Source organism: Xyrauchen texanus, chromosome 27 (assembly GCF_025860055.1).
Source record: "Xyrauchen texanus isolate HMW12.3.18 chromosome 27, RBS_HiC_50CHRs, whole genome shotgun sequence".
NCBI classification, from domain to species: domain Eukaryota; kingdom Metazoa; phylum Chordata; class Actinopteri; order Cypriniformes; family Catostomidae; genus Xyrauchen; species Xyrauchen texanus.
This window is the reverse complement of record NC_068302.1, coordinates 2,942,263-2,967,537: the sequence shown is the minus strand read 5'-3', so window position 1 is coordinate 2,967,537 and position 25,275 is coordinate 2,942,263. Positions and strand designations below refer to the sequence as shown.

The window sequence follows — 25,275 nt, the reverse complement described above, 5'->3', positions numbered from 1 at the left end:
GTAACATCATTTATAATGTATTGTATACCATATTTATTTCTTCAAAGCAGCTTTGAAGAATAAGTAGCTTTTTCTTCTATCCGCAATTGCAATTTTTTTTCGAGAAGAAAACTTAAAATTCACAGAAAAGATTAGTGTCAGAGGAGGAGTAACAGATGAGAATTTTCAAAATTGAATCATGATCAGGCTATTTGGGGTGGGGGTGTGAGAGAGAGCGAGAGAGAGATTTTTATTTGAACACTCCTTTATTAAAACATCCCCCCCACAAATCAGTCACATTATGACAACAGAAACAAAAATTAAATAAATAAAATAAAAAAATAGATAAAAATAAAAAGGATTACAGAATTATAACTAGATTGTTCTCTACATCAACTGTACATACAATTCCACCAATACCCCAAAAATCATTAAAAACAACCAGATTATTTTTCATTTTGTAAAAAGCAAACTCTGTTTTAATTCTAAAGCTTTAAATGTCAAATCAGGGTCTACTGAACCCCCCCATTTCCGTTTCCATCATATTGCCAACTTTGCTTGACCCACTATACAATGTATCAGATACATTTTCTTTCTCTCTGAAGCAACATACTTGGGTCCAAATATAAAATGTAAAAACACTTCTCCAAAATTCCTAAACCATTCCCCCAGAGTCTGAAACAAACCTTTCAGTCTAAAACAGTGTAAAAACACATGGTCTACAGTCTCTTCAAAGGTACAAAAAGGACACCCCTTATCCCTTATGATATTTTGGTACAACAACCTTTTGCCATTAGAGTCATTAAGCTCTTAAGGTTTAACACCTTAGCTTGTATCAGGGGATTACTGAAAAGAGGTTCAAATTTTATCCAGTCTCCAAGATTTGAAAAGTCTCTCTCCACTTTAAAAATGGATCTCCATGCTTTTAAAACTGACTGATAGAAAATCAAAGTGTCACTCAAATCCAAGTCTGTCAGCCTTATTAAAAACAACTGCATGTCATATTTTAAAATGTCCAGACCAAAGAAAATCAATTAGTCTCTTTAGATTAGTGAACAACATCCTCCACCACTACACCAGCTGAACTTTCCTCCACCACTACACCAGCTGAACATTCCACACTTTCCTGCACAACCACACCTTGTACATTCTCATTTTTGGTTACATTTTGATCTTCCCCTGCTTCAACCCTTTGTTCCTCTGCTATTGGTACTACAGTTTTAGTCGCATTATTCTCAGTCTGGGTTTTGTGTGGACAAGCAAATTTTTTGTGTCCAATATCTCCACACTCGAAACATTTCAGACTGCCAGTACTCGCATAAATCATGTAGGATTTCCCTTCATGCTGAATGCGGAAAGAGATATCTAGAGATTGCGATTCCAGAAACATAAACACTTGGCGTCTAAATGAAAACACGTGCTTTAACTCTTGATTTTTACAACCGAGTGGAATCATTTTTATTCCACTAGCAAGTTTTCCGAATCTCTGCAATTCATGTTCAATATCACTGTTAGATATGAACGGCGGGACATTGGAGATGGTAACCCTCGTTGAGAGTGAGACCAGCGGTGAAATAGCCAAAAAGATCACAACGGCCTTGTTCATTCTTGAGGCCGAGATGATATTCTCATAGCCAATCTGTTCATCCACAGCCACGAGCACATCTTCCACTGATGTGCCGGCATCAGGCATACACCTGACTCCATGACGGAGTGTTGGACAACAGGCAATAAAAGAACAGAATTCTTCACTCAAGGGCGAGGAGTGAGACAGGGCTGCAGTTTGAGTCCAACTCTGTTCAACATTTACATTAATGAGTTAGCAGTGCTACTGGAACAATCTGCAACAGCCGGTCTTACTCTAAATAATTCTGAAGTTAAATTTATTCTCTATGCAGATGATCTGGTGCTGCTGTCAGCTATTCCACAAGGGCTACAGCAGAACCTGAACCTGCTGGAGAACTACTGTCAGAAATGGGCCCTGACAGTCAATCTGAAAAAAACTACAATTATCCAGAAAAAGTGAATGCACTAAAAGAGAAAGCTATAAGAGCATTCTATGCTATTATGGGAAAATGTACCCAAATAGACATTCCTGTAACAATTTGGTGTCAAATATTTGATAATATTATTATGCCTATTGCTCTGTACGGATGTGAGGTTTGGGGTCCTCTCTGTATGGCAGATTACCCTAGATGGGACAAACACCCCATAGAATCCCTGCATGCAGAAGAGTTCAGAGAAGAACACCTACTAATTCATGATGGGCCAAACTAGGCAGATACCCCCATAAGTATGCATATTGAAATCCCTCAAGTTCCCATAACACACTGCAACATGAAGCCCTTAAAACCCAAGAGTTGAAGCCTAAAACCAGTCCCTTTTGTCAGCTGGCTCTGAAACTCACAAACCCACTAACAACTAACAAACACCAGTTTCAGAGCAGCACTGCTGAACCAAAACCAAATCAGAATAAAACAACTCATAAAAGAAAGCAAAAATTCATATTTGGACCATTGGGAAAAAAGAAAGTAAAAACTAAAGCAAACTGGAATGTTATCGGGCCCTAAACAGAAAGTATAATCTAACAGAATATCTGCACACTGTAAGAGATCCAAAACACCAAGAGAGCCACTGAGCCCTGGCAGTCAATCCTATTAAAACCAAAATTATGATTTTTCAAAAGAAAGCCAGACTTCACGATACACTAGGCAACAACACCCTAGAACACACACTAAATTACAAAAATCTTGGGCTTAAAAAGAGAGCATCATGTGGCTTTGGTCTGGCTGTTAACACACTGAAGGAGAAAGCAAGGAGAGCATTCTATGCCATTAAAAAAACATTCATAACATAGAAATCCCAGTTAAAATCTGGAAAAAAATATATGACAGTGTAATTTTACCCATCTGTATGGAAGTGAGATCTGGGGACCCTGTTGAGACCCTCCATAAAGAATTCTGTAGGAACATTTCCAAAAGAAGTCCAAAAGAAAACGTCAAATAATGCATGCTGAGCCTAACTAGGCAGATACCCATTCATTTTACACATTCAAAAGAGATCTATAAAATTTTGGAAACACCTTATATCAAGCCCCCATTAAATACTCCAACATGAAGCATTTTTAGACCAATTAATACAATAATAGACCGAGTAATACACTGATGCTTCATGACCTTTCCCAAAAGCAGTAATCACCATTTCCAGAGTATCTGCCGCTTTAGGTGGGTGTACACTACTCACAAAAATAGTATAGAGAAAGTGGCGCAACTGTAAATACCTAAAGAACTGGGATCTAAGAATCTTAAAATGTTGAATCAAATTATCAAAGATCTCAACACTCCACTCTCACATACATCACTGCGTGTAGTCACCCCCCTCACAATCCACTCTGAAAACAGAAAGGGGACTTAAAACATAATTTAGGGTTCAGCCATATGCTTGAGGCAACATTTAAATAAATGTCCAAATTAAATACTCTGGACACTTTTGTCCAAACCAGGTGCAGATGCTAGATAACGGGGTGTCACTTAACTTCTCCGGTTAGTTTGATAAAAAGGCTTTGCAATGCGAAATAGGGGCAATAACTTTCTGTTCAATACAGAACAAGGGAGGGGCTTTCTCAGGTGGGAGTGACCAATGGGCCAAATGTCTGAGACTGAACATATAATAATAAAACAAAATCTTGGGTAGGCCTAGCCCATCTTTTTCAATCGGCCTATGCAATTTACTGAAATGTAATCTGGGACGCTTGCCATTCCAAATGAAGGACTTTGCTATGTTATCAAATTGCTTGAAATAAGAGAGAGGGACATCTATAGGGAGAGATTGTTGCAGGTAGTTAAATTTTGGAATACAATTAATTTAAATTACATTAACCTTCCCAATCATAGATATTTGTAATGAAGCCCACCTGCCCACATCGCTTGAAAATCTTTTTATTAAGGGGTCAAAATAAACTAACTAAATCAGTCAAATTAGCTAGGAAAAAAATGCCCAAATACTTAATGCCCTGTTTGGGCCACTGGAAAACCGTTACCAGAAAGTACGCTGTCAGAGACAAAGCTTCCTGTATCCTGAGAATTTATAAAAGGAATGAATAATTCTGTGGAAGCAAAGCATAGAGCTAATGGGGTCAGAGACGAATAATAAAATATCATCAGCATAAAGAAAAAGCTAATGCCCCATACCTCCTGCCACCACCCCAGGAAAATCCTCTTCCCTTCTTATCACAGCACTAATGGTTCCCTGCTGGGTGCCCTTATCCAGATTAAAATAATCTGAAATTAATCCATTTGTTTGTACCGCCGCTACAGGGTATCTATAAAGTAACTTAATCCATCCAATAAAAGTATTCCCGAAACCTTATATTTCTAAATTCTTAAAAAATAATCCCATTCTACCATATCAAACACCTTTTCAGCATCAAGTGAGATGGCCACGACAGAAGTCTGATCATTCGCCACTGACCACATGATATTGATGAAACACCACCTGATCTATATGTATAAGAGATGTCATATCAGACTGATCCAGGCTTGTGTCATGGTTGGCAGAAGCTTTCAATTCTTTAATGATTCTGTATAAACTTCTAACTAAAGTGGAGCCAATTCTGTATTATAAGATTTTAAAAATTCAGCTGCAAAGTCATCTGGCCCCGGAGCCTTGCCTGTAGGCAAGGTCTTAATTACCTTACCAAGCTGAATTCTCTGAGGCCATCAGATGACATGAATTGTAGATGTTTACTTATCAATATAATGGCTCCCCTGCTCTTACTTGAGCCAGCACTAAAGAGAAAATGTCCACCCCCATATCTTCCCAAACTATTCAGTTTCCTGCGGGGAAAGATGCATTTCTTGAAGGAAAATTATATCATATTCCTTACGTTTAAGAAAAGAAATAACCTTCCTTCTTTATATGGGGTGCCCCAACCCATTCACATTTCATGTTGAGAGAGACAATCCACTCATATTAACATCTGACATATTGACATATTAGAAAAAATAGATTGTGTCAAAAATGAAATTATTATTGTTGAACTTAATAAAAATTATTTTGTTGAACTTCATAAAATTAAGTTCAACAATCAAACCCCGAACTCCCCCCAAAACCAAACAAACAGAAAAAAGAAAAACGTGTGCATTAACCCTGCTCTGGACAGCGCCAACTGGCGTCCATCCCTCTAAACTCAAACAGTCCATGTACGCCTACGAGAGCTCCCACGACAACTTTGCCGTCTGATTGTTCAAGTCCGGTGCTTCTGTACAAGTTTTGTGACAAAAGATAATCTATAAAACAAACTCCAGCCAATAGGAGGAATAAACACAAAGAACATGTAGATTCATCCACATAACTGTCCCGAAGGTGAATTATTCCACAAAACATACTAAGTCCGCTAGGCGGAACCAGCACAAAAATAAACAATAAAGGTACTCAGCTTCCTCGGAAAGTCAAGTGAATGTTCAGTGAGTCAGGTCCACTCGGCTGTTACATGAGAACCACAAATAACTTACTAAGTCATTAACTTTATGATGCACATTGCTTGCTGTGGGCATGTGAATATTTTGAGGCAATCCTTAGTTTATTCACAATTTGGCTGGGAACATCAGTGCAAAAGCAACCTTCCGTTGATGTAAGAGTTTCTTGCATTCCTTGAATCGATCACATTTCTCTCTTGTTGAATTTGCAAAGTATTGGGAACAAGAAAACACTGTGGTTGTTCCAAGAAAGCCTTCCTTTACCCCTCGCCACACGTAACACAAGATCTTTATCAGTTGATCTCAGAAATTTGGCTAGAATTGATTGGGGCCTGTCTCCCTCCGCAGATCTCTGAGCTGGAACTCTGTGAGCTTGCTCGATTTTCAGCTTATGTTATGTCGAGCAGACTCGGACAGAGCCAGTCTAGGAATTTCACCATATCTCTGCCTTCTTCATTCTCAGGTATTCCAACAATTCCAACTTTGTTTTGCCGGTTATGATTCTCCAAGTCTTCCAACTTTCCCCAGACTTGTTCCAAGTCTGCCTTGGTCGCTAGCGGTTGAGCAGCTAATTTCTTATCCGATGACTCCTCATAATCAATCCATCTCTCAATATCCGACACACTTACAACCAACATTTCATCTCCATGACAGTGATTGATCGATGTATCACAGCCAGATCCTCCAAGTCAGCAATGACCATCGTCAGCATTGCCGAGACGTTCATCAATTCCGAATCTCTTTCACTTCACCATCAAAATTGATTTCTGGGCATGTGTCCTGCTGCTCAGGGGCTTCAGCTTGAGCACATAAGTGTCTTTTAAAATCTCCAGAGCTCGAGGATTTTGAATTCTTTTACATATTACCTTCCTAGAACAGTTAAGGATCAGGGTGTACCGAATCTCACAGGTTTATGACACAAAAAGTATTAAAACTAGCAAAGTGCGCAAAGCTCAACGTTCACACATCCGAACATCACATGGCGTCACGTGACCCTTCTGAACCCTTAAGATATTTCAGCTCTATTGAAACTGCTATTTTATTTTAATTTCCTTTTTCCCTCCCTTTCTCATTGCTCTCTGTATTTAACTTTATCATTTGTATTTTATTGTATTATCATTATTATATATTTATTGTATATATATGTTATTTATGTTTGTAATATGTTTAATTACTCAATGCTTTGGCTACATTGTATACAGTCATGCCAATAAAGCCAATTTGAATTTGAGTGAGTGAGTGAGTGAGTGAGTGAGTGAGTGAGTGAGTGAGTGAGAGAGTGAGAGAAAGAGAGAGAGAGCACATGGACCTGCTGGAGAACTACTGTTCAGTCAATCTGAAAAAACTAAAATCATGATTTTCCAGAAAAAAGCCAGATTACAGGACACCAGATACACATTCACTTTGGGGGAACACTGCAATAGAACACACCCGACACTACGACTACCTCGGTCTAAAAATTAGTGCTTCACTGGCAGTTTTTGGTCTGGCAGTGAATGCACTAAAAGAGAAAGCTTAATTTACCCAAGTTGACATTCCTGTAACAATCTGGTGTAAGATCTTTGATAGTATTATAATGCCTATTGCTCTGTACGGATGTGAGGTTTGGGGTCCACTCTGTATGGCAGATTACCCTAGATGGGACAAACACCCCATAGAATCCCTGCATGCAGAATTCTGTAGAAACATTCTAAGAGTTCAGAGAAGAACACCTACTAATGCATGCCGGGCCGAACTAGGCAGATACCCCCTAATTATACATATTGAAAAACGATCCCTCAAATTTTGGACAGAGCTAAATCCAAGTTCCCCAAACACACTGTAACATGAAGCCCTTAAAACCCAAGAGCTGAAGCCTAAAACAAGAAAACCTACAAACCCACTAACAACTAACAAACACCAGTTTCAGAGCAGCACTGCTGAACAAAACCAAATCAGAATAAACCAAATCATAAAAGAAAGCAAAAATTCATATTTGGACCATTGGGAAAATGAAAGTAAAAACCAAAGCAAACTGGAATGTTATCGGGCCCTAAACAGAACATATAATCTGGCAGAATATCTGCACACTGTAAGAGATCCAAAACAGAGACGGATCCTCCCCAAATACAGATTCAGTGATCACAGTCTGCCATAGAAAAAGGCCGACACAGACAAACATGGCTTCCAAAGGAAGAACGAGTCTGTGCTCACTGTGACACGGGTGAGGTCGAGACAGAGACACACTTTCTCCTTCACTGTGAGATATGCACAGAGTTGAGTACCTCCACAAACTCTCAAAACTCATGCCAGAGTTTTCCAGTTTGGCAGAAACCGATCAGATGCTGGTGTTACTGGGGGAGGACCATCATGCATCAGTTGCAGCTAAATTCATTTTTGAGCTGCACACCCTCAGAAACCAATCACTGCCTTAATGTACTTCATTCACAGTACTTTTATTTTCTTATGTTCATAATGTCCTGTTAAATGCATATTTTATTTGATATTGTATATAGTGTATATTGTTATTATAGCTTTTATTTTATTTGATTCATTACCTGGCACCTTATTTTAATTCTATCTTATCATTATTATTTGTCTTGTCATTATCTGTTTTGTGTATTAATGCTTTGGCAATATTGTATGTAAACACAATCATGCCAATAAAGTACTTTTAAATTGAAGTTGAGAGAGAGAGAGAGAGAGAGAGAGAGAGAGAGAGGAAGAAGGGAGAGAAAGAGGGTAGAAACCCCTTTTTTATCAAAAGAGCATTTTACTTTGGTTCTGACTGCTTTAAAAAATAAGCAGCAGGGGGCGCAATACTGTTTAGAGTATTATCTCTGAATAGTGCAAGACCCCTGTGGGAATCGCATCCATGACAATAGAAAACTCCCTTGGAGTCACTGGGATTTTATGGACATCTAGAAACTCAGAATAAGTGAGCAACATGCCTTCTTGATTTAATAATTGATAGACGTGGGTTATGCCTGCTAAAAGCCATCTTTCAAAAAATAAAGATTTATTTTTAAATAATAGTTTGTAATTGTTCCAAATTAAATACCTATGGGGTGAACAGTTATGCTTATATAACAGGGACCAAGCCAGTAATATTTGTTTATGAAAGGAAGATAAATTCAAATTTTTCAATTTTGTAATTGCAAATCAAGAGAAACTCAAGACCACCTATTTTGGAGACAACTAAATTGGGTATAAAATTCCAGAGAAAATTTGGATTTAGTGTGAAATGTCTAATCTAATTAATTTAAAAAATATTATTTAGAGAGTACAAAAATCAAGGAAGTTCAATCCACCTGATTCATAAGTATTCATTATTATAGATTTCCTAATATAATGTGTTTTTGTTTCTCCAAAGAAAATGAAATAAAGCACTATCAATAACTTTACACATCTCTTTAGAAACATCGAGTGAAGTGGCAGCATACACTAATCTTGACAGTCCCTCAGCTTTACACAACAAAACTACCTTTTAGAGATAAATCCCTCAAAAGCCAGTGATTCAACTTTGCTTTAGTTTTCTGAAGAATAATTATTTTGAGATAACAATCCCCAAGTATGTAATTGATTCCTTCACTGGGATATTAGCAATCTGTTGTAACTGATTAATCTTTAATAGATAATTGTTCACATTTACTGATGTTTAAACTAAGGCCAGAAGCTTTAGAAAAGGCATCTACTACTTTAAGAGCGGCTGGGACCTGATGCTGATCTTTCAGGAACAGTGCAGTATCGTCTGCTAACTAGGATATGATAATATCACTGCTTTGGTTTAGTTCTGACTGCTGAAGATCATTGAACCGAACATCTCCACGTCACGCATTGGGGGCTGGTGCAGACGGGCTTCCGGCATCCAAACGCTCCAACCGCACTGACTCATTGGATATGAGTTCACTGCTCCTATTTTGACTCCACGAAAGCGTGGGTCAGAACTACATCCCCCACAAAGCCTATCATAATTACAAGGAAACCCCCAATCTGGCCGATCCCTCTGTAGATTAGAGCCTCTCCTGTTCCTCTCCATATTATTGACGGGGAGAGGAGCGGAGGTGATTGATCTGCAGCCATGGAGCTGCATTAGGAGAAATAAAGTGCAGGCTCCTCTTCCCCTGAACAGAAGAAAATAGTCAATAAAGCTATTCCTGAGCAGGAATCTATATGAGCGAAGGCGGATACGAGTGTGAATCATGCCGTGCACACTCCGAATAATCTGAAAGCGTCTGCCGTTAAAGATGTCCGCAGAGCAGCAGCGGGTGGAGATGGAGCGGCTGTCCCGGGAGCTGGCCGAGACCACGCAGGAGAAGATCCAGGCGGCGGAATACGGCCTGGCGGTGCTTGAGGAGAAACAGCAGCTCAAGCAGCAGTACGACGAGCTGGAGGCGGAATATGAGAGCGTCCGCCAAGAGCTGGAGCTGCTGCGAGAGGTAACGACGTCAAACCTGATTTATTTATTAGATCTAATTGACACAGATTCGGCGCAAAGAGATTATGTAGAGATTATGTAGGCTTCTTGATCTGGTGAAATGCCGTCATGTTGATGGAATGGCGAAATTAACGTCACGATGTTGCTGAAATGAGAAAATGCGGTAGTTTTATAGTGTCATAACGTCACTGTGTAGTTGATATGACATTGAAATGACATCATTGTGGGGTTGCTATGGTGAAAATGCTGTCATTATGTGCTGTAGTTGTTGCTGTGAATTGACGTCACTTTATAGTTGATATGGTGAAACGACCTAATTGTGTTGTTAATATGGTGAAATGCTTTCATTTTGTAGTACATACATGACATCATTATGTAGGCTAGTTGGTATTATAAAATTATATTTTTATTGTAATATTATATACATACCCTTAGTAAGATATTATATCATGCTGTCATGATGTAGTGGGTTTATATGTTGAAAATGCTGTCATGAGGCTATATGCAGAAGTTACTGTTGTTGTAATATGATGTCATTTTGGTGTTAATATGGTGAAATGCTGTCATGTTGTTCATTGGGTGAGATTTCATCATTTTGTGTTTGGTATGATGAAATTGGTTATTGTATATCAAAAGCTATTTTGCATTGGTTCTGTAACAGATTTAGTTTCCTGACATCAAACTCTCCAATAATATATAAAGAGGAGATTTTGCTCACCTTATATCCTTGATCTGATCTTTGAATACATTTCTAATAATAATTTTTTTTTTCATCTTGTTTTTTCACTGTTAAAGACTCACACCCCCATTTTACTCTATAAAGGGCAATAATATAAAGGTTGAACTGACTGTTGAATGAAGAGAGAAGCTTCTTTCAAATCATGGCTGTTTCATCTGGTTTATAATGATCATTTATAGATCTGCCAGAAATGTATCCTTCACAGATTGTATCCACCTTCCTATAAAATAACCATGACTTTTTAGCAAAGATTTGTTTATAGAGGAATCACATAAATGTGTCATGCTTAACAGCTAAATGAGACAAAGGTGCATTTGAATTTTTGCGGGAAGTTTTTTCCCCGCCTAAACAGCTAAACGAGTTATGACCTAAACGGATATGATGGGAATGCAGATGTTTTCCCCTGCTGCAGATAAAAGACTTCACTGTACTCACTCATCGCACTGTGGACACTGCCAGAGAATCACTCAGTATTTCCACACAGATGTTTGACCAATGAGAGAGAGAGAGAGTTAGGAGAATGATTAATTAGTCATGTGAAATCGTGCGTGTGTGTGTGTGTGTGTGTGTGTGTGTGTGTGTGTGTGTGTCACTTCTCTTTGGAAACTCTGTTTGTTTTAGTCGATTGTTAAGATCTCCATAAATGTGCTGGAACTGAGTCCAGTCTGTTTTTAGGTCATTTCAGTTTCTAGGCTGCATTCTGTCTTGATATTGGAATTCAATGACTAATGTCCTGACACAGTTATGTTCTCTATGAGGTTTTTGGAGGCTGTACTTCGTCTTATTTTCACCAGCATATAACGTTCATTAAAAAACTGTCAGCACTTATTATTCAGTGTGTCCTACATTGGTTACTGTGTCAAGTACAGTAGTTTAACCGAACAAATGAGGGTTTTGTGTCAGTTTTCAAATTTATTTCAGAGTGACTTGAGAGAAATACCATTATGAAGTTTTGTTGGAAAGATGTCCTTCTTAAAGTAATACCCAAAAATGAGAATTCTTTTGTCATTTACTCACTCTCTTGCCATTTAAGATGTGTATGAACACAAACGAAGATATTTTGATGGAGATATAAGGTGTATATATGTTTCATGGTTGACGCATGTGCAGAGCGATGTATCGTGCCAAGAATTAATGTCAAGATTAATAGTAAGAAGGAGTTACAGTTTGGTTTGTTTCTCACCCCAAACCGATCGTATCGCATCTAAAGACATGGATTAAACAACTCAAGTCATATGGATTACTTTTATGCTGCTTTTATGTCCTTTTTGGAGCTTGAAATCTTTGGACCACATTGACTTGCATTGTATGGATATATTCACATCTTTTATCCTGGAAATATCTTAATTTGTGTTCCATAAAAGAAAGAAAGTCAGTTTGAGATAGCATGAGGTTTATTACAATTATTTGTTATTATAACAAATAATTGGGGGTCTGGGTAGCTCAGTGAGTAAAGACGCTGACTACCACCCCTGGAGTTCGTGAGTTTGAATCCAAGGTGTGCTGAGTGACTCCAGCCAGGTCTCCTAAGCAACCAAATTGGCCCGGTTGCTAGGGAGGGTCGAGTCACATGGGGTAACCTCCTTGTGGTCGCTATAATGTGGTTCGCTCTCGGTGGGGCGTGTGGTGAGTTGTGCGTGATGGTAGTCAGAATCAATACTCGCTGAGCTACCCAGGCCCCCCGTTTTTTTTTTTTTTTTTTTTTTAAGAAATACACTACCGGTGAAAAGTTTTGAAACACTTGACTGAAATGTTTCTCATGATCTTAAAAATCTTTTGATCTGAAGGAGTATGATTAAATGTTTGAAATTTGTTTTTTAGACAAATATATAATTGTGCCACCATATTTATTTATTTCATTATAAAACTAAAATTTAATAAAAAAATGAATCAAAAAATGAAACCTTGAAATTGATGACTGAAAAGCAGCCATTAAGTGCCCAATATAGATGGGAACTCCTTCAATACTGTAAAAAGCATCCCAGGGTGATTCCTCAAGAAGTTGGTTGTGAAAATGTCAAGAGTACATTCTAGGCAAAGGGGGACTACTTTGAAGATGCTAAAATATAACACAGTTTTGATTTTGTTTAGTCACAACATAATTCCCATAGTTCCATTTATATTATTCCATAGTTGTGATGACTTTACTATTATTCTAAAATGTGAAAATAATTATTAAAAAGATTGAGTAAGTGTTTCAAAACTTTGGACTGGTAGTATATATTAAATGAATTGTCCTGCAATAGGTAAGGTTCCCACTGCCACTGTCCTACACACTCACATCCTGTGTGCACTCGCAGGGAAAAGGAAGCATTCAGGAAGTCATTCAATAATTTCCTCTCGATGACCTTGATTTGAATAACATGCCCTAACATGTCTTTGCATGACCATTGTAACAGTCTAAAAACTAGGGATGCACCAAGCCGATACCTGGATCAGTATCGGCTCCGATACTGACGTTTTTAAATGGATCAGGTATCGGTCCGAAGAGACCGATCCAAATCCGATACTGTGTGTTAGTCATGTTTGTTACTGTCAAGCTCAAAAAATGACATAAAAGAACCATAAAAACACAATTAAAGTAGTTCATATGACTCGTGCATTTTATTCAATCCACTTGAAGACTTGCAGTAGCTCTGTGTAAGTACATTTATAATATGCGCAGCTCCAGCGCGTTATTGAATGGCGCTGCTCTGTTTACACATACACTCGCGGCTGTTTTTAGCCTTCACTCGTTGCGCAACATTTGAGCGTTACTCATGAACAACATCTCAGGCGTAGATGCTCAATAGTTCGGTTCACGTATAATATGCATTTAGAACAGCACTGGAGGTGCATTTGACCAAAATTTTAATAAGAAGCTAATTAAACTACTGTGAACTTGCCTACAAACTGACACATACAGGACTTCCCGGAGATTTCAGAATGTCAAAATAAAGTAAAAGGTGCACGATTTAAATATATTACTGTTGTATTTAAAATTCTAAAAGTCAATAATAATAATAATGTATGATTATGTGTTTCTTTAAATATAATTAGCATCACTCAGTGAGGTATAGATATTCTAAACTGATTATGAAAAAACAACACTGGTATCGGATCGGTATCGGCGGATTCTTAGATTTCAGATATCGGGATCGGAAGAGAAAAAGTGGTATCGGTGCATCCCTACTAAAACACAGGAAAAAAAAAATAACCTAGCTGTGGTTCTCAATTGATTTTGGTTCAGGATCCACATTTTTCAAGCCATATGGCATGATTAGCAGATAACTGATTGACAGCCCTATTATTAAAGGGACAGTTCACCCAAAAATGATAATTCTCATAATTTACTCACCCTCATGCCATCGCAGATGTTTATAACTTTCTTTCTTCTGTAGAACACATGAAGACTTTTAGGAGAATATTTCAGCTCTGTAGTTCCATACAATACAAGTGAATGGTAATCAGACCTTTGTAGCTCCAAAACTCCCATAAAGACAGCATAAAAGTAATCCTTAAAATTCCAGTGGATTAATCCATATTTTCAGAAGTGATATGATAGGTGTGGGTAAGAAACAGATCAATATTTAAGTCCTTTGTTACTATAAATGTCCACTTTCACATTCTTCTTTTGTTTTTGGCAATTCACATATTTCATGCATATCCTCAACTACTGAGCAGGGACGAGAATTATATTAAAAAGGACTGAAATATTGATCTGTTTCTCACTCACACCTTATATATATTTATTTACTGTTAAATTATTCACAAATGTGAACTCTTCCATTTGATTGCAGGACATAGTGGCTTGTAGGTGTATTTGAGTGGTGTTTGTGTGCTGGATTGAAAGTTAAAGTGTTGATCCGTATGGCAGCTTTGTGAGTGTATTTTTGTAGATGTTACACATTATCTTGCTCAGCTGTGGTAATATTGACGGAGGTGAAAGGTTAGTATTTGTCTATTTTCATGCTTGGAACAATGAAATCCTTGAGGATTTATGTCCTGCTCTTTCCCGCCAGCTGACCTCGACACAATGACCAACACTTCTGTTTCAACATTTGTGTAGATCTCGTTTTAGATGACCAGATGTATTTTGTCTGCTTACAACACTCTTGGCTTGGATATGGACTCCTGTACCCCGATCTCAACCACTGAAAAGTGGGTCGTGGGTCATTGTCTGCTGGGTCGCGAGGTCTGTTCTGTCATGATTACAAATGATCAATTAGATGGACAGAACTGTACATTTGCAGTGTTTGGGGCAACGGTGACCGCTGTTGTCAAATTGTGCTTATATCTCCAGGTTTACATAAACGATCGTAAGTAAAAGCTGTGTTTCTCTGATGTAAATTATTAGCTTATAACCCGTATCACCGCAAAATCATTCAAGATCATTCATATGTGCCTACAATGGATAAGGGACTGTCTGAAAAGTCCTCACATTGTGCTAAAATGGCCTAAAAGTGTGCAGGGACCGTCTGAAAACTTCAGCCAGCAGCACCAAAACTACAGATATTGGTCTGTAGATATTAGGCTGCTATATTCTAAGCATATAGACACACCCCCTTGGTGGGTCATGGATGACTGGGATTAAAAAAAGTGGGTTGCAGTGGGCAAAAGGTTGAGAAACCCTGCAACACATCACAAGTGCAACGCTCTATCAGTTGAGCTACTGCGCAATTTGATTGCCCTTTGAGCAAGCTTTTTAAATGTAGTTGATTATGTAATGCAAACATTTAAATGAGTAATGAGCTATAGTAAAAGAGTTTAGAGGTCATAAGATAGCATTGTGTGAGGAACACAATTTTAGTATTTATTAACTGATAATTTGCCGTTTTACTCGTGATTTGTGTGAAAGTGAATAAAGTAATTGTTGTTGTAGTGCCTCTAGTATTCATTTCACCAGGAAACTGATGCGAAACGTACAACAAGCGACGTAAACATAATTTAGCAAAAAGTGTAGTAACGTGATTCTATGAGACAATGTTAGTATTCAAGCTGCCATTTTAAGTTGTTGTTTGAACAAGACAATTCAAGACTCACACCTGTTAGTAAATATGGCTGTCAATCCCGAACACCAGTGGCGGTTCTACATTGAATTGCACCCTGGGCGAGACCACCTTTGAGGCCCCCCCCCCCAAAAAAAAAAAAAAAACACACACAAAATTATCCACAAACAGTCATATTTTATTAAAACAACATTTCTCTTAAAGATAAATTTATATTTCTCAATTGCACAAATCCTTCCTAACATTCGACTTTGTGCAGAATTGTGTTCATTGTCTTTTGGCAAACTATGACAGTTATCAGAACTTAAATATACACTATATACATAAATGTGCCAAACATATATACAATCAGATATATAAAAAATGTAACAAGTGCAGAGAGCAACAATAATATAACACATTAAGAATAATATACAAATAAAATATAGAATAGAATATATATATATTATATATTACACACAAATGTGAAAAAAAGAATCTAAACACTAAAGAGAATCTAATTATTACACTATTGCACTAAGAACAGAAAACACAAACTAAAACTAAAACCTGACTTTTCTGGCTTTCCTTGATGCAAAATCATCAATGATGTCATTGTATGAAATCTGCTCCCCTATTGAGTGATTGATACTGATGACGGCAAGGCCAGTGAGCCGTTCCTGGGACATGGTTGATCTCAGGTATGACTTGATCAACTTTAGTTTTGAAAAGCTCCTCTCTGCTTGAGCCACAGTGACTGGCAGTGTAAGTGCAATCCTGATAGCAGTCCAAAAATTGGGGTAGATCTCCGATAGATCCTTATCATGCATAAAAGTGATAAGCTCAAGGAGGCTCATGGTCTTTGATGGCAGTTCAGGGAAGTTCTTAATTTCCTGCACAAGCTCTCTACTGTCCACATCAGAGTGCCCCTTAAAGTGCAGTGTGCTGCCTAGTGCCTCGCATTGCTCTGCCAGCTCCTCACCTGCAAGACTTGGGAAATTTGTCAAAACCCCGAATTTCTTTCCCACATTTTCCAATGTGGAAAATCTCTCCTTGATGGCTGACGTGGCTGCATCAACGACAACGTTGACACTTAATGTGACACTTAATGACAGTTGTCATAAACATGCATAAAAACCTCCTTCATATTGATGGCATGTGTCATGTAGCAAATAAGTAGTAAATAAATAGCAAACGTCATCTCTTTGAAACTACCTACAGATTAAAAAAAAATTCCGTTGGCTAATTACAGGGCCTAACGTAACCTAACTGATGGAAATAAATAATAACTGAACTTGTAACAGTTTGGTTGCAAAGCACAATATTATGGTGAAATTAGATCTCGTGTTTGTTGACTTTAAAACCGAATTATTGTTGTATAAGCATAGCAAGCATCATAGCAAATAGGCTAACAAACGTAAGAGTTACCAACAATTAACATTAGCCCTTCATTCATGACAACATGGATACCGTAATCATATCACAGAGAGAACATAGTTGCATACCTTTATCTTTTGCTCGTTTCTCCTCTTCTACTTTTCTTTTTTTTCTAAATTGTGCACCTGATGGCTTTGACCTTTTCCTATCCATCTCTGTTTATTCGGCACTCGACAATCAACAGATTTCCCATCCCCCGCTCCCCAACACTGTCACTCACGTTACGAGTCACGGCCAGAAGTCAAGACTAAACCAATTCACCTTGGTGAGGTGACCACATAATCGTTTTGTATTACTTATTTTTATTAGCCATTTCACACAGAAAAACAAAAATGTGCAGGAACTATAGGCCTGTATTTATAATATTATGAATTAAATGTGTGTTATTTGGAAGAAAGTCGAGTGTGACTGACTTTAGCCCACTAATTTCATTAGAGTATTGCTCTGTTATACAGTGGACCCCCCCCCCCCCTGTCAGTCACCCAGAGGTGAACTATCCCCTGCCTGCTGCGCCCCCCTCCCCTTTCCCCTTCTCACACATGGCACCTTCTCAGCACGCAGGGGCGCCAATTTGCCAATTCCCCACACAGTGAAATGATAGATAATAGAAAACCTCTATGTAAAAAACCACTTCGCGGCGCAGAGGAATTTTTTATTTTTTTTTAATAACTGCTCGTGCCGCCCCCCATGTGACATGAAAAAATGGCGCCCCAGGCGAATGCCCGGTTCGCCCGTGCCTAAAACCGCTACCGCCGAACACTGTGTGAACTTAGACGTAGTTTGACTGGGTTCAAAGAATTTGTTCTCTATTTCCTTCTGGGTTGATTAGTTTCCACCCATTTCTGTGTCTGTGCTGAATTCAACTGCAGTGTGGTCCAGCACAGATGTCACCACCTTTAGTATGCCTTTGACCTGACCCTGGCTTAAAGAACCAAGTGCTCTTTACAATGTGTACCGTATACATTGTCAACTAGGCCATTTTGCTTGTTTGTGTGCAATTATTAAATTTAATTTGAGATGCTATGTGATGTATTGATGATATTTTCTGAGCAATTTTATATTCACCTGAATTTATTTTATACACGTATTGCTGTATAAATTCTATAAGAATACACTGGCAACCAAAAGTTTGGAATAATGTACAGATTTTGCTGTTTCGGAAGGGACATTACTGATGTTAAAAAAAACATCATAGAATTACATATTTGAATCAAAGTCATTTGAGTCATTTTTGATAAAATCTAGACAGGCCCCATTTCCAGCAGCCATTACTCCAACACATTATCCTTGAGTAATCATGCTAAATTGATCATTTGGTACAAGAATATCACTTGCCATTATATCAAACGCAGTTGAAAGCTATTTGGTTAATTAAATGAAGCTTAACATCGTCTTTGAGTTTGTTTTGAGTTGTCACAGTATGCAATAGCCTGGCATGTCTTAAGGTCAATATTAGGTAAAAAATGGAAAAAACCGCTTTCTCTAGAAACTCATCAGTCAATCATTGTTTTGAGGATTGAAGGCTATACAATGCTTGAAATTGCCTAAAATCTGCAGATTTCATACAAAGGTGTAACTACAGTCTTCAAAGACAAAGAACAACTCTAACAAGGACAGAAAGAGATGTGGAAGCCAGATGTACAACTAAACAAGAGGATAAGTACATCAGTGTCTCTAGTTTGAGAAATAGACACATCACATGTCCTCCGCTGACAGCTTCATTGAATTCTACACGCTCAACACCAGTTTAATGTACAACAGTAAAGAGAAGACTTAGGGGTGCAGGACTTATGGGAATTTTTGCAAAGAAAAAGCCACTTTTGTAACAGAAATCAAAAAGAAAATGTTCGAGTGGGCAAAGAAACAGACATTGGACAACAGATAATTGGAAAAGAGTGTTATGGATCTTAACCCCATTGAGATTTTGTGGGATCAGCTAGAATGTAAAGTGTGTGAGAAGTGCCCAACAAGACAGTCACATCTAATGCAAGTGCTACAGGAAGTGTGGGGTGAAAGGTCACCTGAGTATCTGCATCTGAGGATCTGTAAAGCTGTCAACTGCACATGGAGGATTTTTTTATGGGAACTCTTTGAAGTAGTTTAAAATTAAAAGAAAAATTGTAATAGTAATTATTAACGTTATTAATGTCTTTACTATACATTGTGATCAGTTGAATGTCTCTTTGGTGAATAAAAGTACCAATTTCTTTCCATAAGAGCAAAATCTGTACATTATTACAAACTTTTGACTTTTTCAGTTAATATGTTTCCATCGTAGTTTATGTGTATGTCCTTTTACAGAATAAAATATGAATCTCAAGATAGCCTATATGTTTTTTTTATTAGAATTTTAGAGATTTTATTCACATCTTAATGTTTCCAGACAGAATTTTAATGCCATATCCTGAAATTCACATTAAAATATGTGGAAGGAAACCCAGCTATTGAAAGTGTCAACTTTTTTCATTGAAGCAAAAAAGATACTCTTTGGAACATTGACACGATCATCAGGTTTTGTAGTTTTAAATGTAACTTTTCACTCAAAAAAATGTCACTAGTGGCCTCAGATTTTGGACCACAATATACATACGGTTTATAACATTGGTGGCACTATTGACAAACACTAGAATATCCACACCTGTGTCTGTACAGCTGTTAGCTCTGAAACAAACAGTCTATAAACCTCCCACACGCCTGGTGTGTGGGACGCTTTTAGCAGTGTTCAAAAACACTGAAAGACTCATTCAGCAGATTTGTGTTTAATTATATCCTTAAGAAACAAAAACTCTTTGTTTGACTAGAGGGTTCTTCACAGTCCTGGTGTATTGTTGTAGTCTGGCAAGGATTTTTGCTGGTTTGTTGGTCAGAATATTGCCAACATCTAAAGCTGATGGCCCAGTAACCGATTTTCAGGCGTTAGCCTCATTTACATAAGTGTTCGATAAATAGAGTTGAACATTAACAATTCAGTTTGCTGAGTGACTGGCCAACTCTCATTGTGGTCTCTGGGTACAACAAATAGTTAATTTTTCGTTACAAAAGGTGAAGTTCACTTGTGCTGGAGGTTGCTGTGTACATATTAACCAGATAGTAGTGTAAAAACGATCACTTATGTTAAAGAATCTTGCTGTCATGAGTATGTAGCTACTTCTCTCATGCAATTCCCACTCAAGAACTGACTGGCAAATTGTTTGCGGTCTGAATGGGCCTAAGGCATTTCAAGATGTCACAACTTGTCGGTGGTTCGCCCACTTCAGGAATTGTTGTGGTGCCACTGCTGTGCACCATCAGCTTTGGGAACTTGGGTTTAGATAAAGATACACTTTGAGGTGTATATACTGTATATAGATTAGGAGAGTAAAGATAAGACATTTTCACAGTATAATAACTCGCTGTATAACAGAGCATTAGATCTACAGTACATGGGCGAAAAGATTGATGGCAAACTCCAACTAGATTGTAGCTTTACAGCTTGTCGAATTTGCCAAACAATGATGTCATATCTTGGCGCTACTGTACATCAAAAATGTTTTATTTATGGCGACATCACCACGCAAATCGGTGGATTTGTGATGCAGAAACAGCAGCAAGGTTGCATTTATCAGCCAGCCTCTCCAGAGGACACGGAGCATGACACTGATCAAGACAATCATAAGTAACAAAAACAAGCTTATTTTTTTGTGATTAACATTTTTTTATTGCTTTATACAGTAAACAAAGGAAAGAAAAACATATATATATATACACACAGAATCAACATTTAACCCCTACTATAACCCCTCCTGTGTCTTCACTGTGTTCACTGTGTCTTCCTCTTTAACTATGAAGTGCTTCTCATGCTTTTGAAGAATTTGCAGGATCTGACCACATGTAGGGCTCTTCTCAGAAGAAAGTTTATATGTGCATGAAATTCTCATCAGATGGATAAACTCTTCTCCCTTTCTGAGGTCTTCCCCAGTCAGCCGAGCAAGTCTGTTTGAGAAAGAATGCATTTTGAGAGTTATAAAGTGTATTTTGCCCTCCTTAACAAAGAAGACTAGGAAGCTTAGTTTTCACCTTTACATTCACTCATAGCAAACTCTTCTTTCTTACTTGTCCCTCTCTATTGGTTTTCTCAAACGCTGATCCAAGCTGGCTGCTTGAATAGCAGGGTACTGTTCAAGAAATCGTTCCAGCATCAAGTAGAGGGAATTCCAGCAGGTTCTTATGTCAAGAATAAGTGAGCGTTGAGGGAAATCTAGGACATAAGCATAACTTAAGTGAGATAAAATGTAGGTTCACATTGTTTAAACTGATTTTAACATTTAATAATACACTACTCATAATACACATAATACACTACAGGTAAAGAGAGACGTTCTTACTTAGGAATTTTTGCTTTTCCCAGTGCACAGTCTTTGCCATAGATGATCTCTTTATCCAAACAACATCAACGTTCCGGATCTTTGCTGTCCATTTTGCCACTGACGCCACTGAATAGACAATAGAATATCTCCAAGATTAAGTGTATGGGCAAAGCAACCTAGCTTTATGAATTGTAGCCTTTTTATTGCCACATCCATATTCGCAGCATTATTAACAGTGACAGCCACAGTTTTATCCATTATGCCAAATTCTTGCAAAATGTTGCTTATTTCTTCAACAACTGGCCCTGTCTGTGCTTCGTATACTGCTTTTATTGTTAGAACTTTCTGTCTTGTTTGCCCTTCAAGAATGTAGTGTGCCGTCACTGTGAGATAATGATCTTGGGAGAGGCTTGTCCAGTTATCGCTGGTTAGAGCAACTTTCCCTACACTAGCTAGCTAAGTTATTAAGTTTGCCTTTACTACCTTAATACCTGCATGGGTACATTGGACAAGCGCTAGGCTAGCTAAAAATGATTTTTTTAATTAATTTTGGCTTTATTGTAACACCTACGTAAATGAGGGCGACTCAGTGACTGAAAAGGGAATCAACCCTATGACAATGAATGTTGTGAATTGTTCCGTTTTTTTTTTTGTCAGCTTTCCCTTCGAAGCAAGGGAGAATGGTGTCTCGCAGGAAAAGTTTGTTGGAGTTGTCGCCATACTAGTGTTGACCAATGACGGGGCAGATGATGAGGCACTCAGGCTATGCAAAGCACCAAACACGGTGCACTCTTGAAAATCTATACGGTGAATCAACCACAGATGCTTTGTCATGTTGGTGGTGACACCTCTCTTGCAACATATTAGCTTATCACAAATATTACACCTAGCTTTTTCAACTTCTGACTTCACAAAGTGTAGCCACATTTTCGAGTGCTTCCCCCGGTCTATCGAGACTGTCGTTTACATGACGCAGATTAGCGAGGAAGAAGGCAGATCGCCAGGTCGGGTCCTCACAGATGACATGTATGTATGTATGTATATAATTATGACAAATTAATGCCCAATATGTCACACATAAAACTTTTTTCCGATAAAAAAAGATCCGGACAATCTGACAATGCAAACACTGGAATCGATAAGTGGAATCTAATTTGAAATTTCATACAGAGTTTCCGATTCCTGACCTCAAGTGTCCAATTCCAGAATTGGAATCGGTTTTCGTTTCCCAACCCTAACAATCACACACATTTATAACTATACCTCTTTCTCCACTTCCCCTCTCTGAGAGCCCTCCAAGAACATCAAATAGTTGCCCCATTTCCCAATGAATCCAAGTTCCCCAGTCTTCTAGATGAAACATCCTCGAAAGCTATCACCCTCCCCATCTCCATTCACCACTTCTGAAATGGGGACTGTCCAGCCGACTTCCATCTCAAGTTAAAACAATTTGTCTGGATATCATTACACTGGTAAGGACCCAATTTTTTATTTGTTTATTCACTATATTGATGACCACACCATCACCTAAAATACAGAGTCTGGGGCAAAATTAATGCCCAATATGTCACACATAAAACTCTGAACCTTCAACCAAAATTCTTGGATCACACCACCAAAAACATGGGTTGTGTCTCCATTTTCTGATTGGCATTGCCAGCAGGTGGGTGTGTCTTTAAGACTAATGCCCGTTTCACACATACTCCGTTTGCAGTGCGTATGCGGTGTGTATTTTTTCCGTACCCATGTTAACAGGTTAGAGCTTTTACACTGCACACGGATGCAGTCCGTCGATCCGTTCCAGTTGCGGTGCGTATACAGCAGTGCAGCGATGGTTTACGGACCGAGTCTATTTTTGCTGTGCTGCACCGCACTGAATTAAAGTGGCAGTGCATTGTTCACATTAAAATAGACATAGATTGTCAAGAAACTGTAATAATTTCATCATATACGCATAATTACAGTTAATGTGTTCTACAGTTACTAAATTACAGGGTCAAGAAAAACAAAAAAGTATGATTATAGTCCCAAAAGTTGCAGAAATGCCATCATATATGATTTTTTTACCCTAAAAAAAGACAGACTGAACCCAAATGCATCTCATTCTTCTCCTTATTAGCAACAGATATAGCGCGATAGCTTTTTTTTTTTTTAACTCAAACTACATGTAAAACAAAGAATCACATTGATTAAAATTAATTTTCATACTGTTTCAATGTCTTAAACAATGTCAAAGTTAACGTTTGGATTTAAAAAAAAAATTACTTCCACATTTTTGATTTTGTGGGATCAGTAGCGCACTGCAAACGCAGCATATGTGAAAACACTATAGCGCGTGTTGCTCCTGTACCGTATACGCACCGCATACGTACCGCATACGCACTGCACACAGAGTATGTGTGAAACAGGCGTAAGCCTATACAATCTAAAGGGGGTCCAATAGAATCAATGTAAAATCATGAATTGCATAAGGCATACCCTTGCATCTCTAGATGCAGACTTGATGTTATTTAGAATCCTAGCCAATACCTCTCCTCCAATACCAAGTTTAAATCTTTCTCCCATAATCTCTTGAGAGAAGTTGAAGCTCCGTCCCAAAGACTCTAGCAGGGAGTAATACACTGATGCCTCATGACCTTTTCCAAAGGCAGTAATCACCACTCCCAGAGAGAAAGCTGCTTCAGGGGGGTGTAAGCTACTCCCAAAAATAGTACAGAGCTGGTGGCGCAGCTGTAAATATCTATAGAACTGAGATCTGGGAATCCCAAAATGTTGAACCAAATTTTCGAAAGATCTCAACTCTCCACTCTCACATAGGTCACTAAGTGTATTAACCTCCCTCACAATCCATTCTGACCAGCAGAAAGGGGACTTGTTAATACAGAATTCTGGGTTCAGCCATATGCTTGAGGCAACATTTAAATAAATGTCCGATTTAAACACTTGACACTTTTGTCCATATTGAGTGCAAATGCGAGATGACCAAATTTCGACCAATGAGCAAATTTCTGAATGTGCTGTCAGAGCCAAAGCTTTGGGTTTAGAGAATTTAACTCTGTATCCCAAAAACGTAGAAAAGGATTTAATAATTCTGTGGATGCAAGGCATTGATCAAGTAGTGTCGGTGACAAATAATCAAACATTATCTGTGTAAAGTAAAAGCTTATGCGCCACACCTCCCGCCACTACCCCTAGAAAAATCATCCTCCTTTCTTATCTCTGCTGCTAATGGTTCCAGGGCAAGACAGGGCTCTACAGTGCGAGTATTTCACTCGCATTTGCCCCTAAAATTAGATATGTGCGAACTGGAAAAATTATTTACGAGCACAGTGTGTGATTTAAAAGATTACAAACGTAACCCCCCCTTTTTAAGATATTTGTTTAAAAATTACAAAACCCACATGTCAGGAAACCCACATCTGAAATAGTGATGGGTCATTTGCGAACGAGTCGGCTCGCATATCAGAATCTATTTATACAAATATTTAAAAACAAATTAAGATACGAATAATCAAAAGATTTAAAAATAAGCCTCACCTGTTGTTCCTGTCAATCAGACACACAGTGTCAACCAATGAACCAAAGATGCGTGAGGGAGGGCGGAGCCAACTTATGTTGTTCAGATTGTATTTGAATTGTTACATTTATATGCACTTTGTTTATATACATTGAAAAGTTATACTTTAAATGCACACATGAAATAACATCCTTCTTTTTTACATTTATTTCAATTTGTGGGATGCTGCAGTTTTGCAAATTATTTATTTTTCTTTGATATGGTGCATTATTCTATTCTATTATCAGTAGGCTACCTACATGCACACTACGCAGTTTGCGTAGGGCATCGACTCCCTAGGGGGGCATCATCTTACCCTAGGATGGCACCAGAAAGTCCACCGGCTGCCCTTACTCG

At 38.2% G+C, this 25,275-nt stretch overlaps 1 protein-coding gene and 1 long non-coding RNA gene across 4 annotated transcripts in view; one reads left to right on the top strand and one right to left on the bottom strand.

The window, feature by feature from the left end:
* The first annotated feature begins 9,442 nt into the window (after positions 1-9,442).
* The window catches only part of LOC127620864 (protein bicaudal D homolog 2-like), a 56,221-nt gene continuing 40,388 nt past the window's right edge, over positions 9,443-25,275 (top strand). For all 3 annotated transcript variants that reach the window (XM_052094190.1, XM_052094189.1, XM_052094191.1), the window contains exon 1: positions 9,443-9,874. In XM_052094190.1, coding sequence (XP_051950150.1) covers positions 9,683-9,874 — 192 coding nt within the window. In that variant the 5' untranslated portion in view covers positions 9,443-9,682. The remainder of the gene's footprint in view (positions 9,875-25,275) is intronic.
* Positions 20,788-21,521, bottom strand: LOC127620866 (uncharacterized). The gene is made up of 3 exons (XR_007967819.1): positions 21,381-21,521; positions 21,073-21,253; positions 20,788-20,988 (listed from the first exon to the last, which is right to left on the bottom strand). It is a non-coding gene; the product is annotated as an uncharacterized LOC127620866 (long non-coding RNA).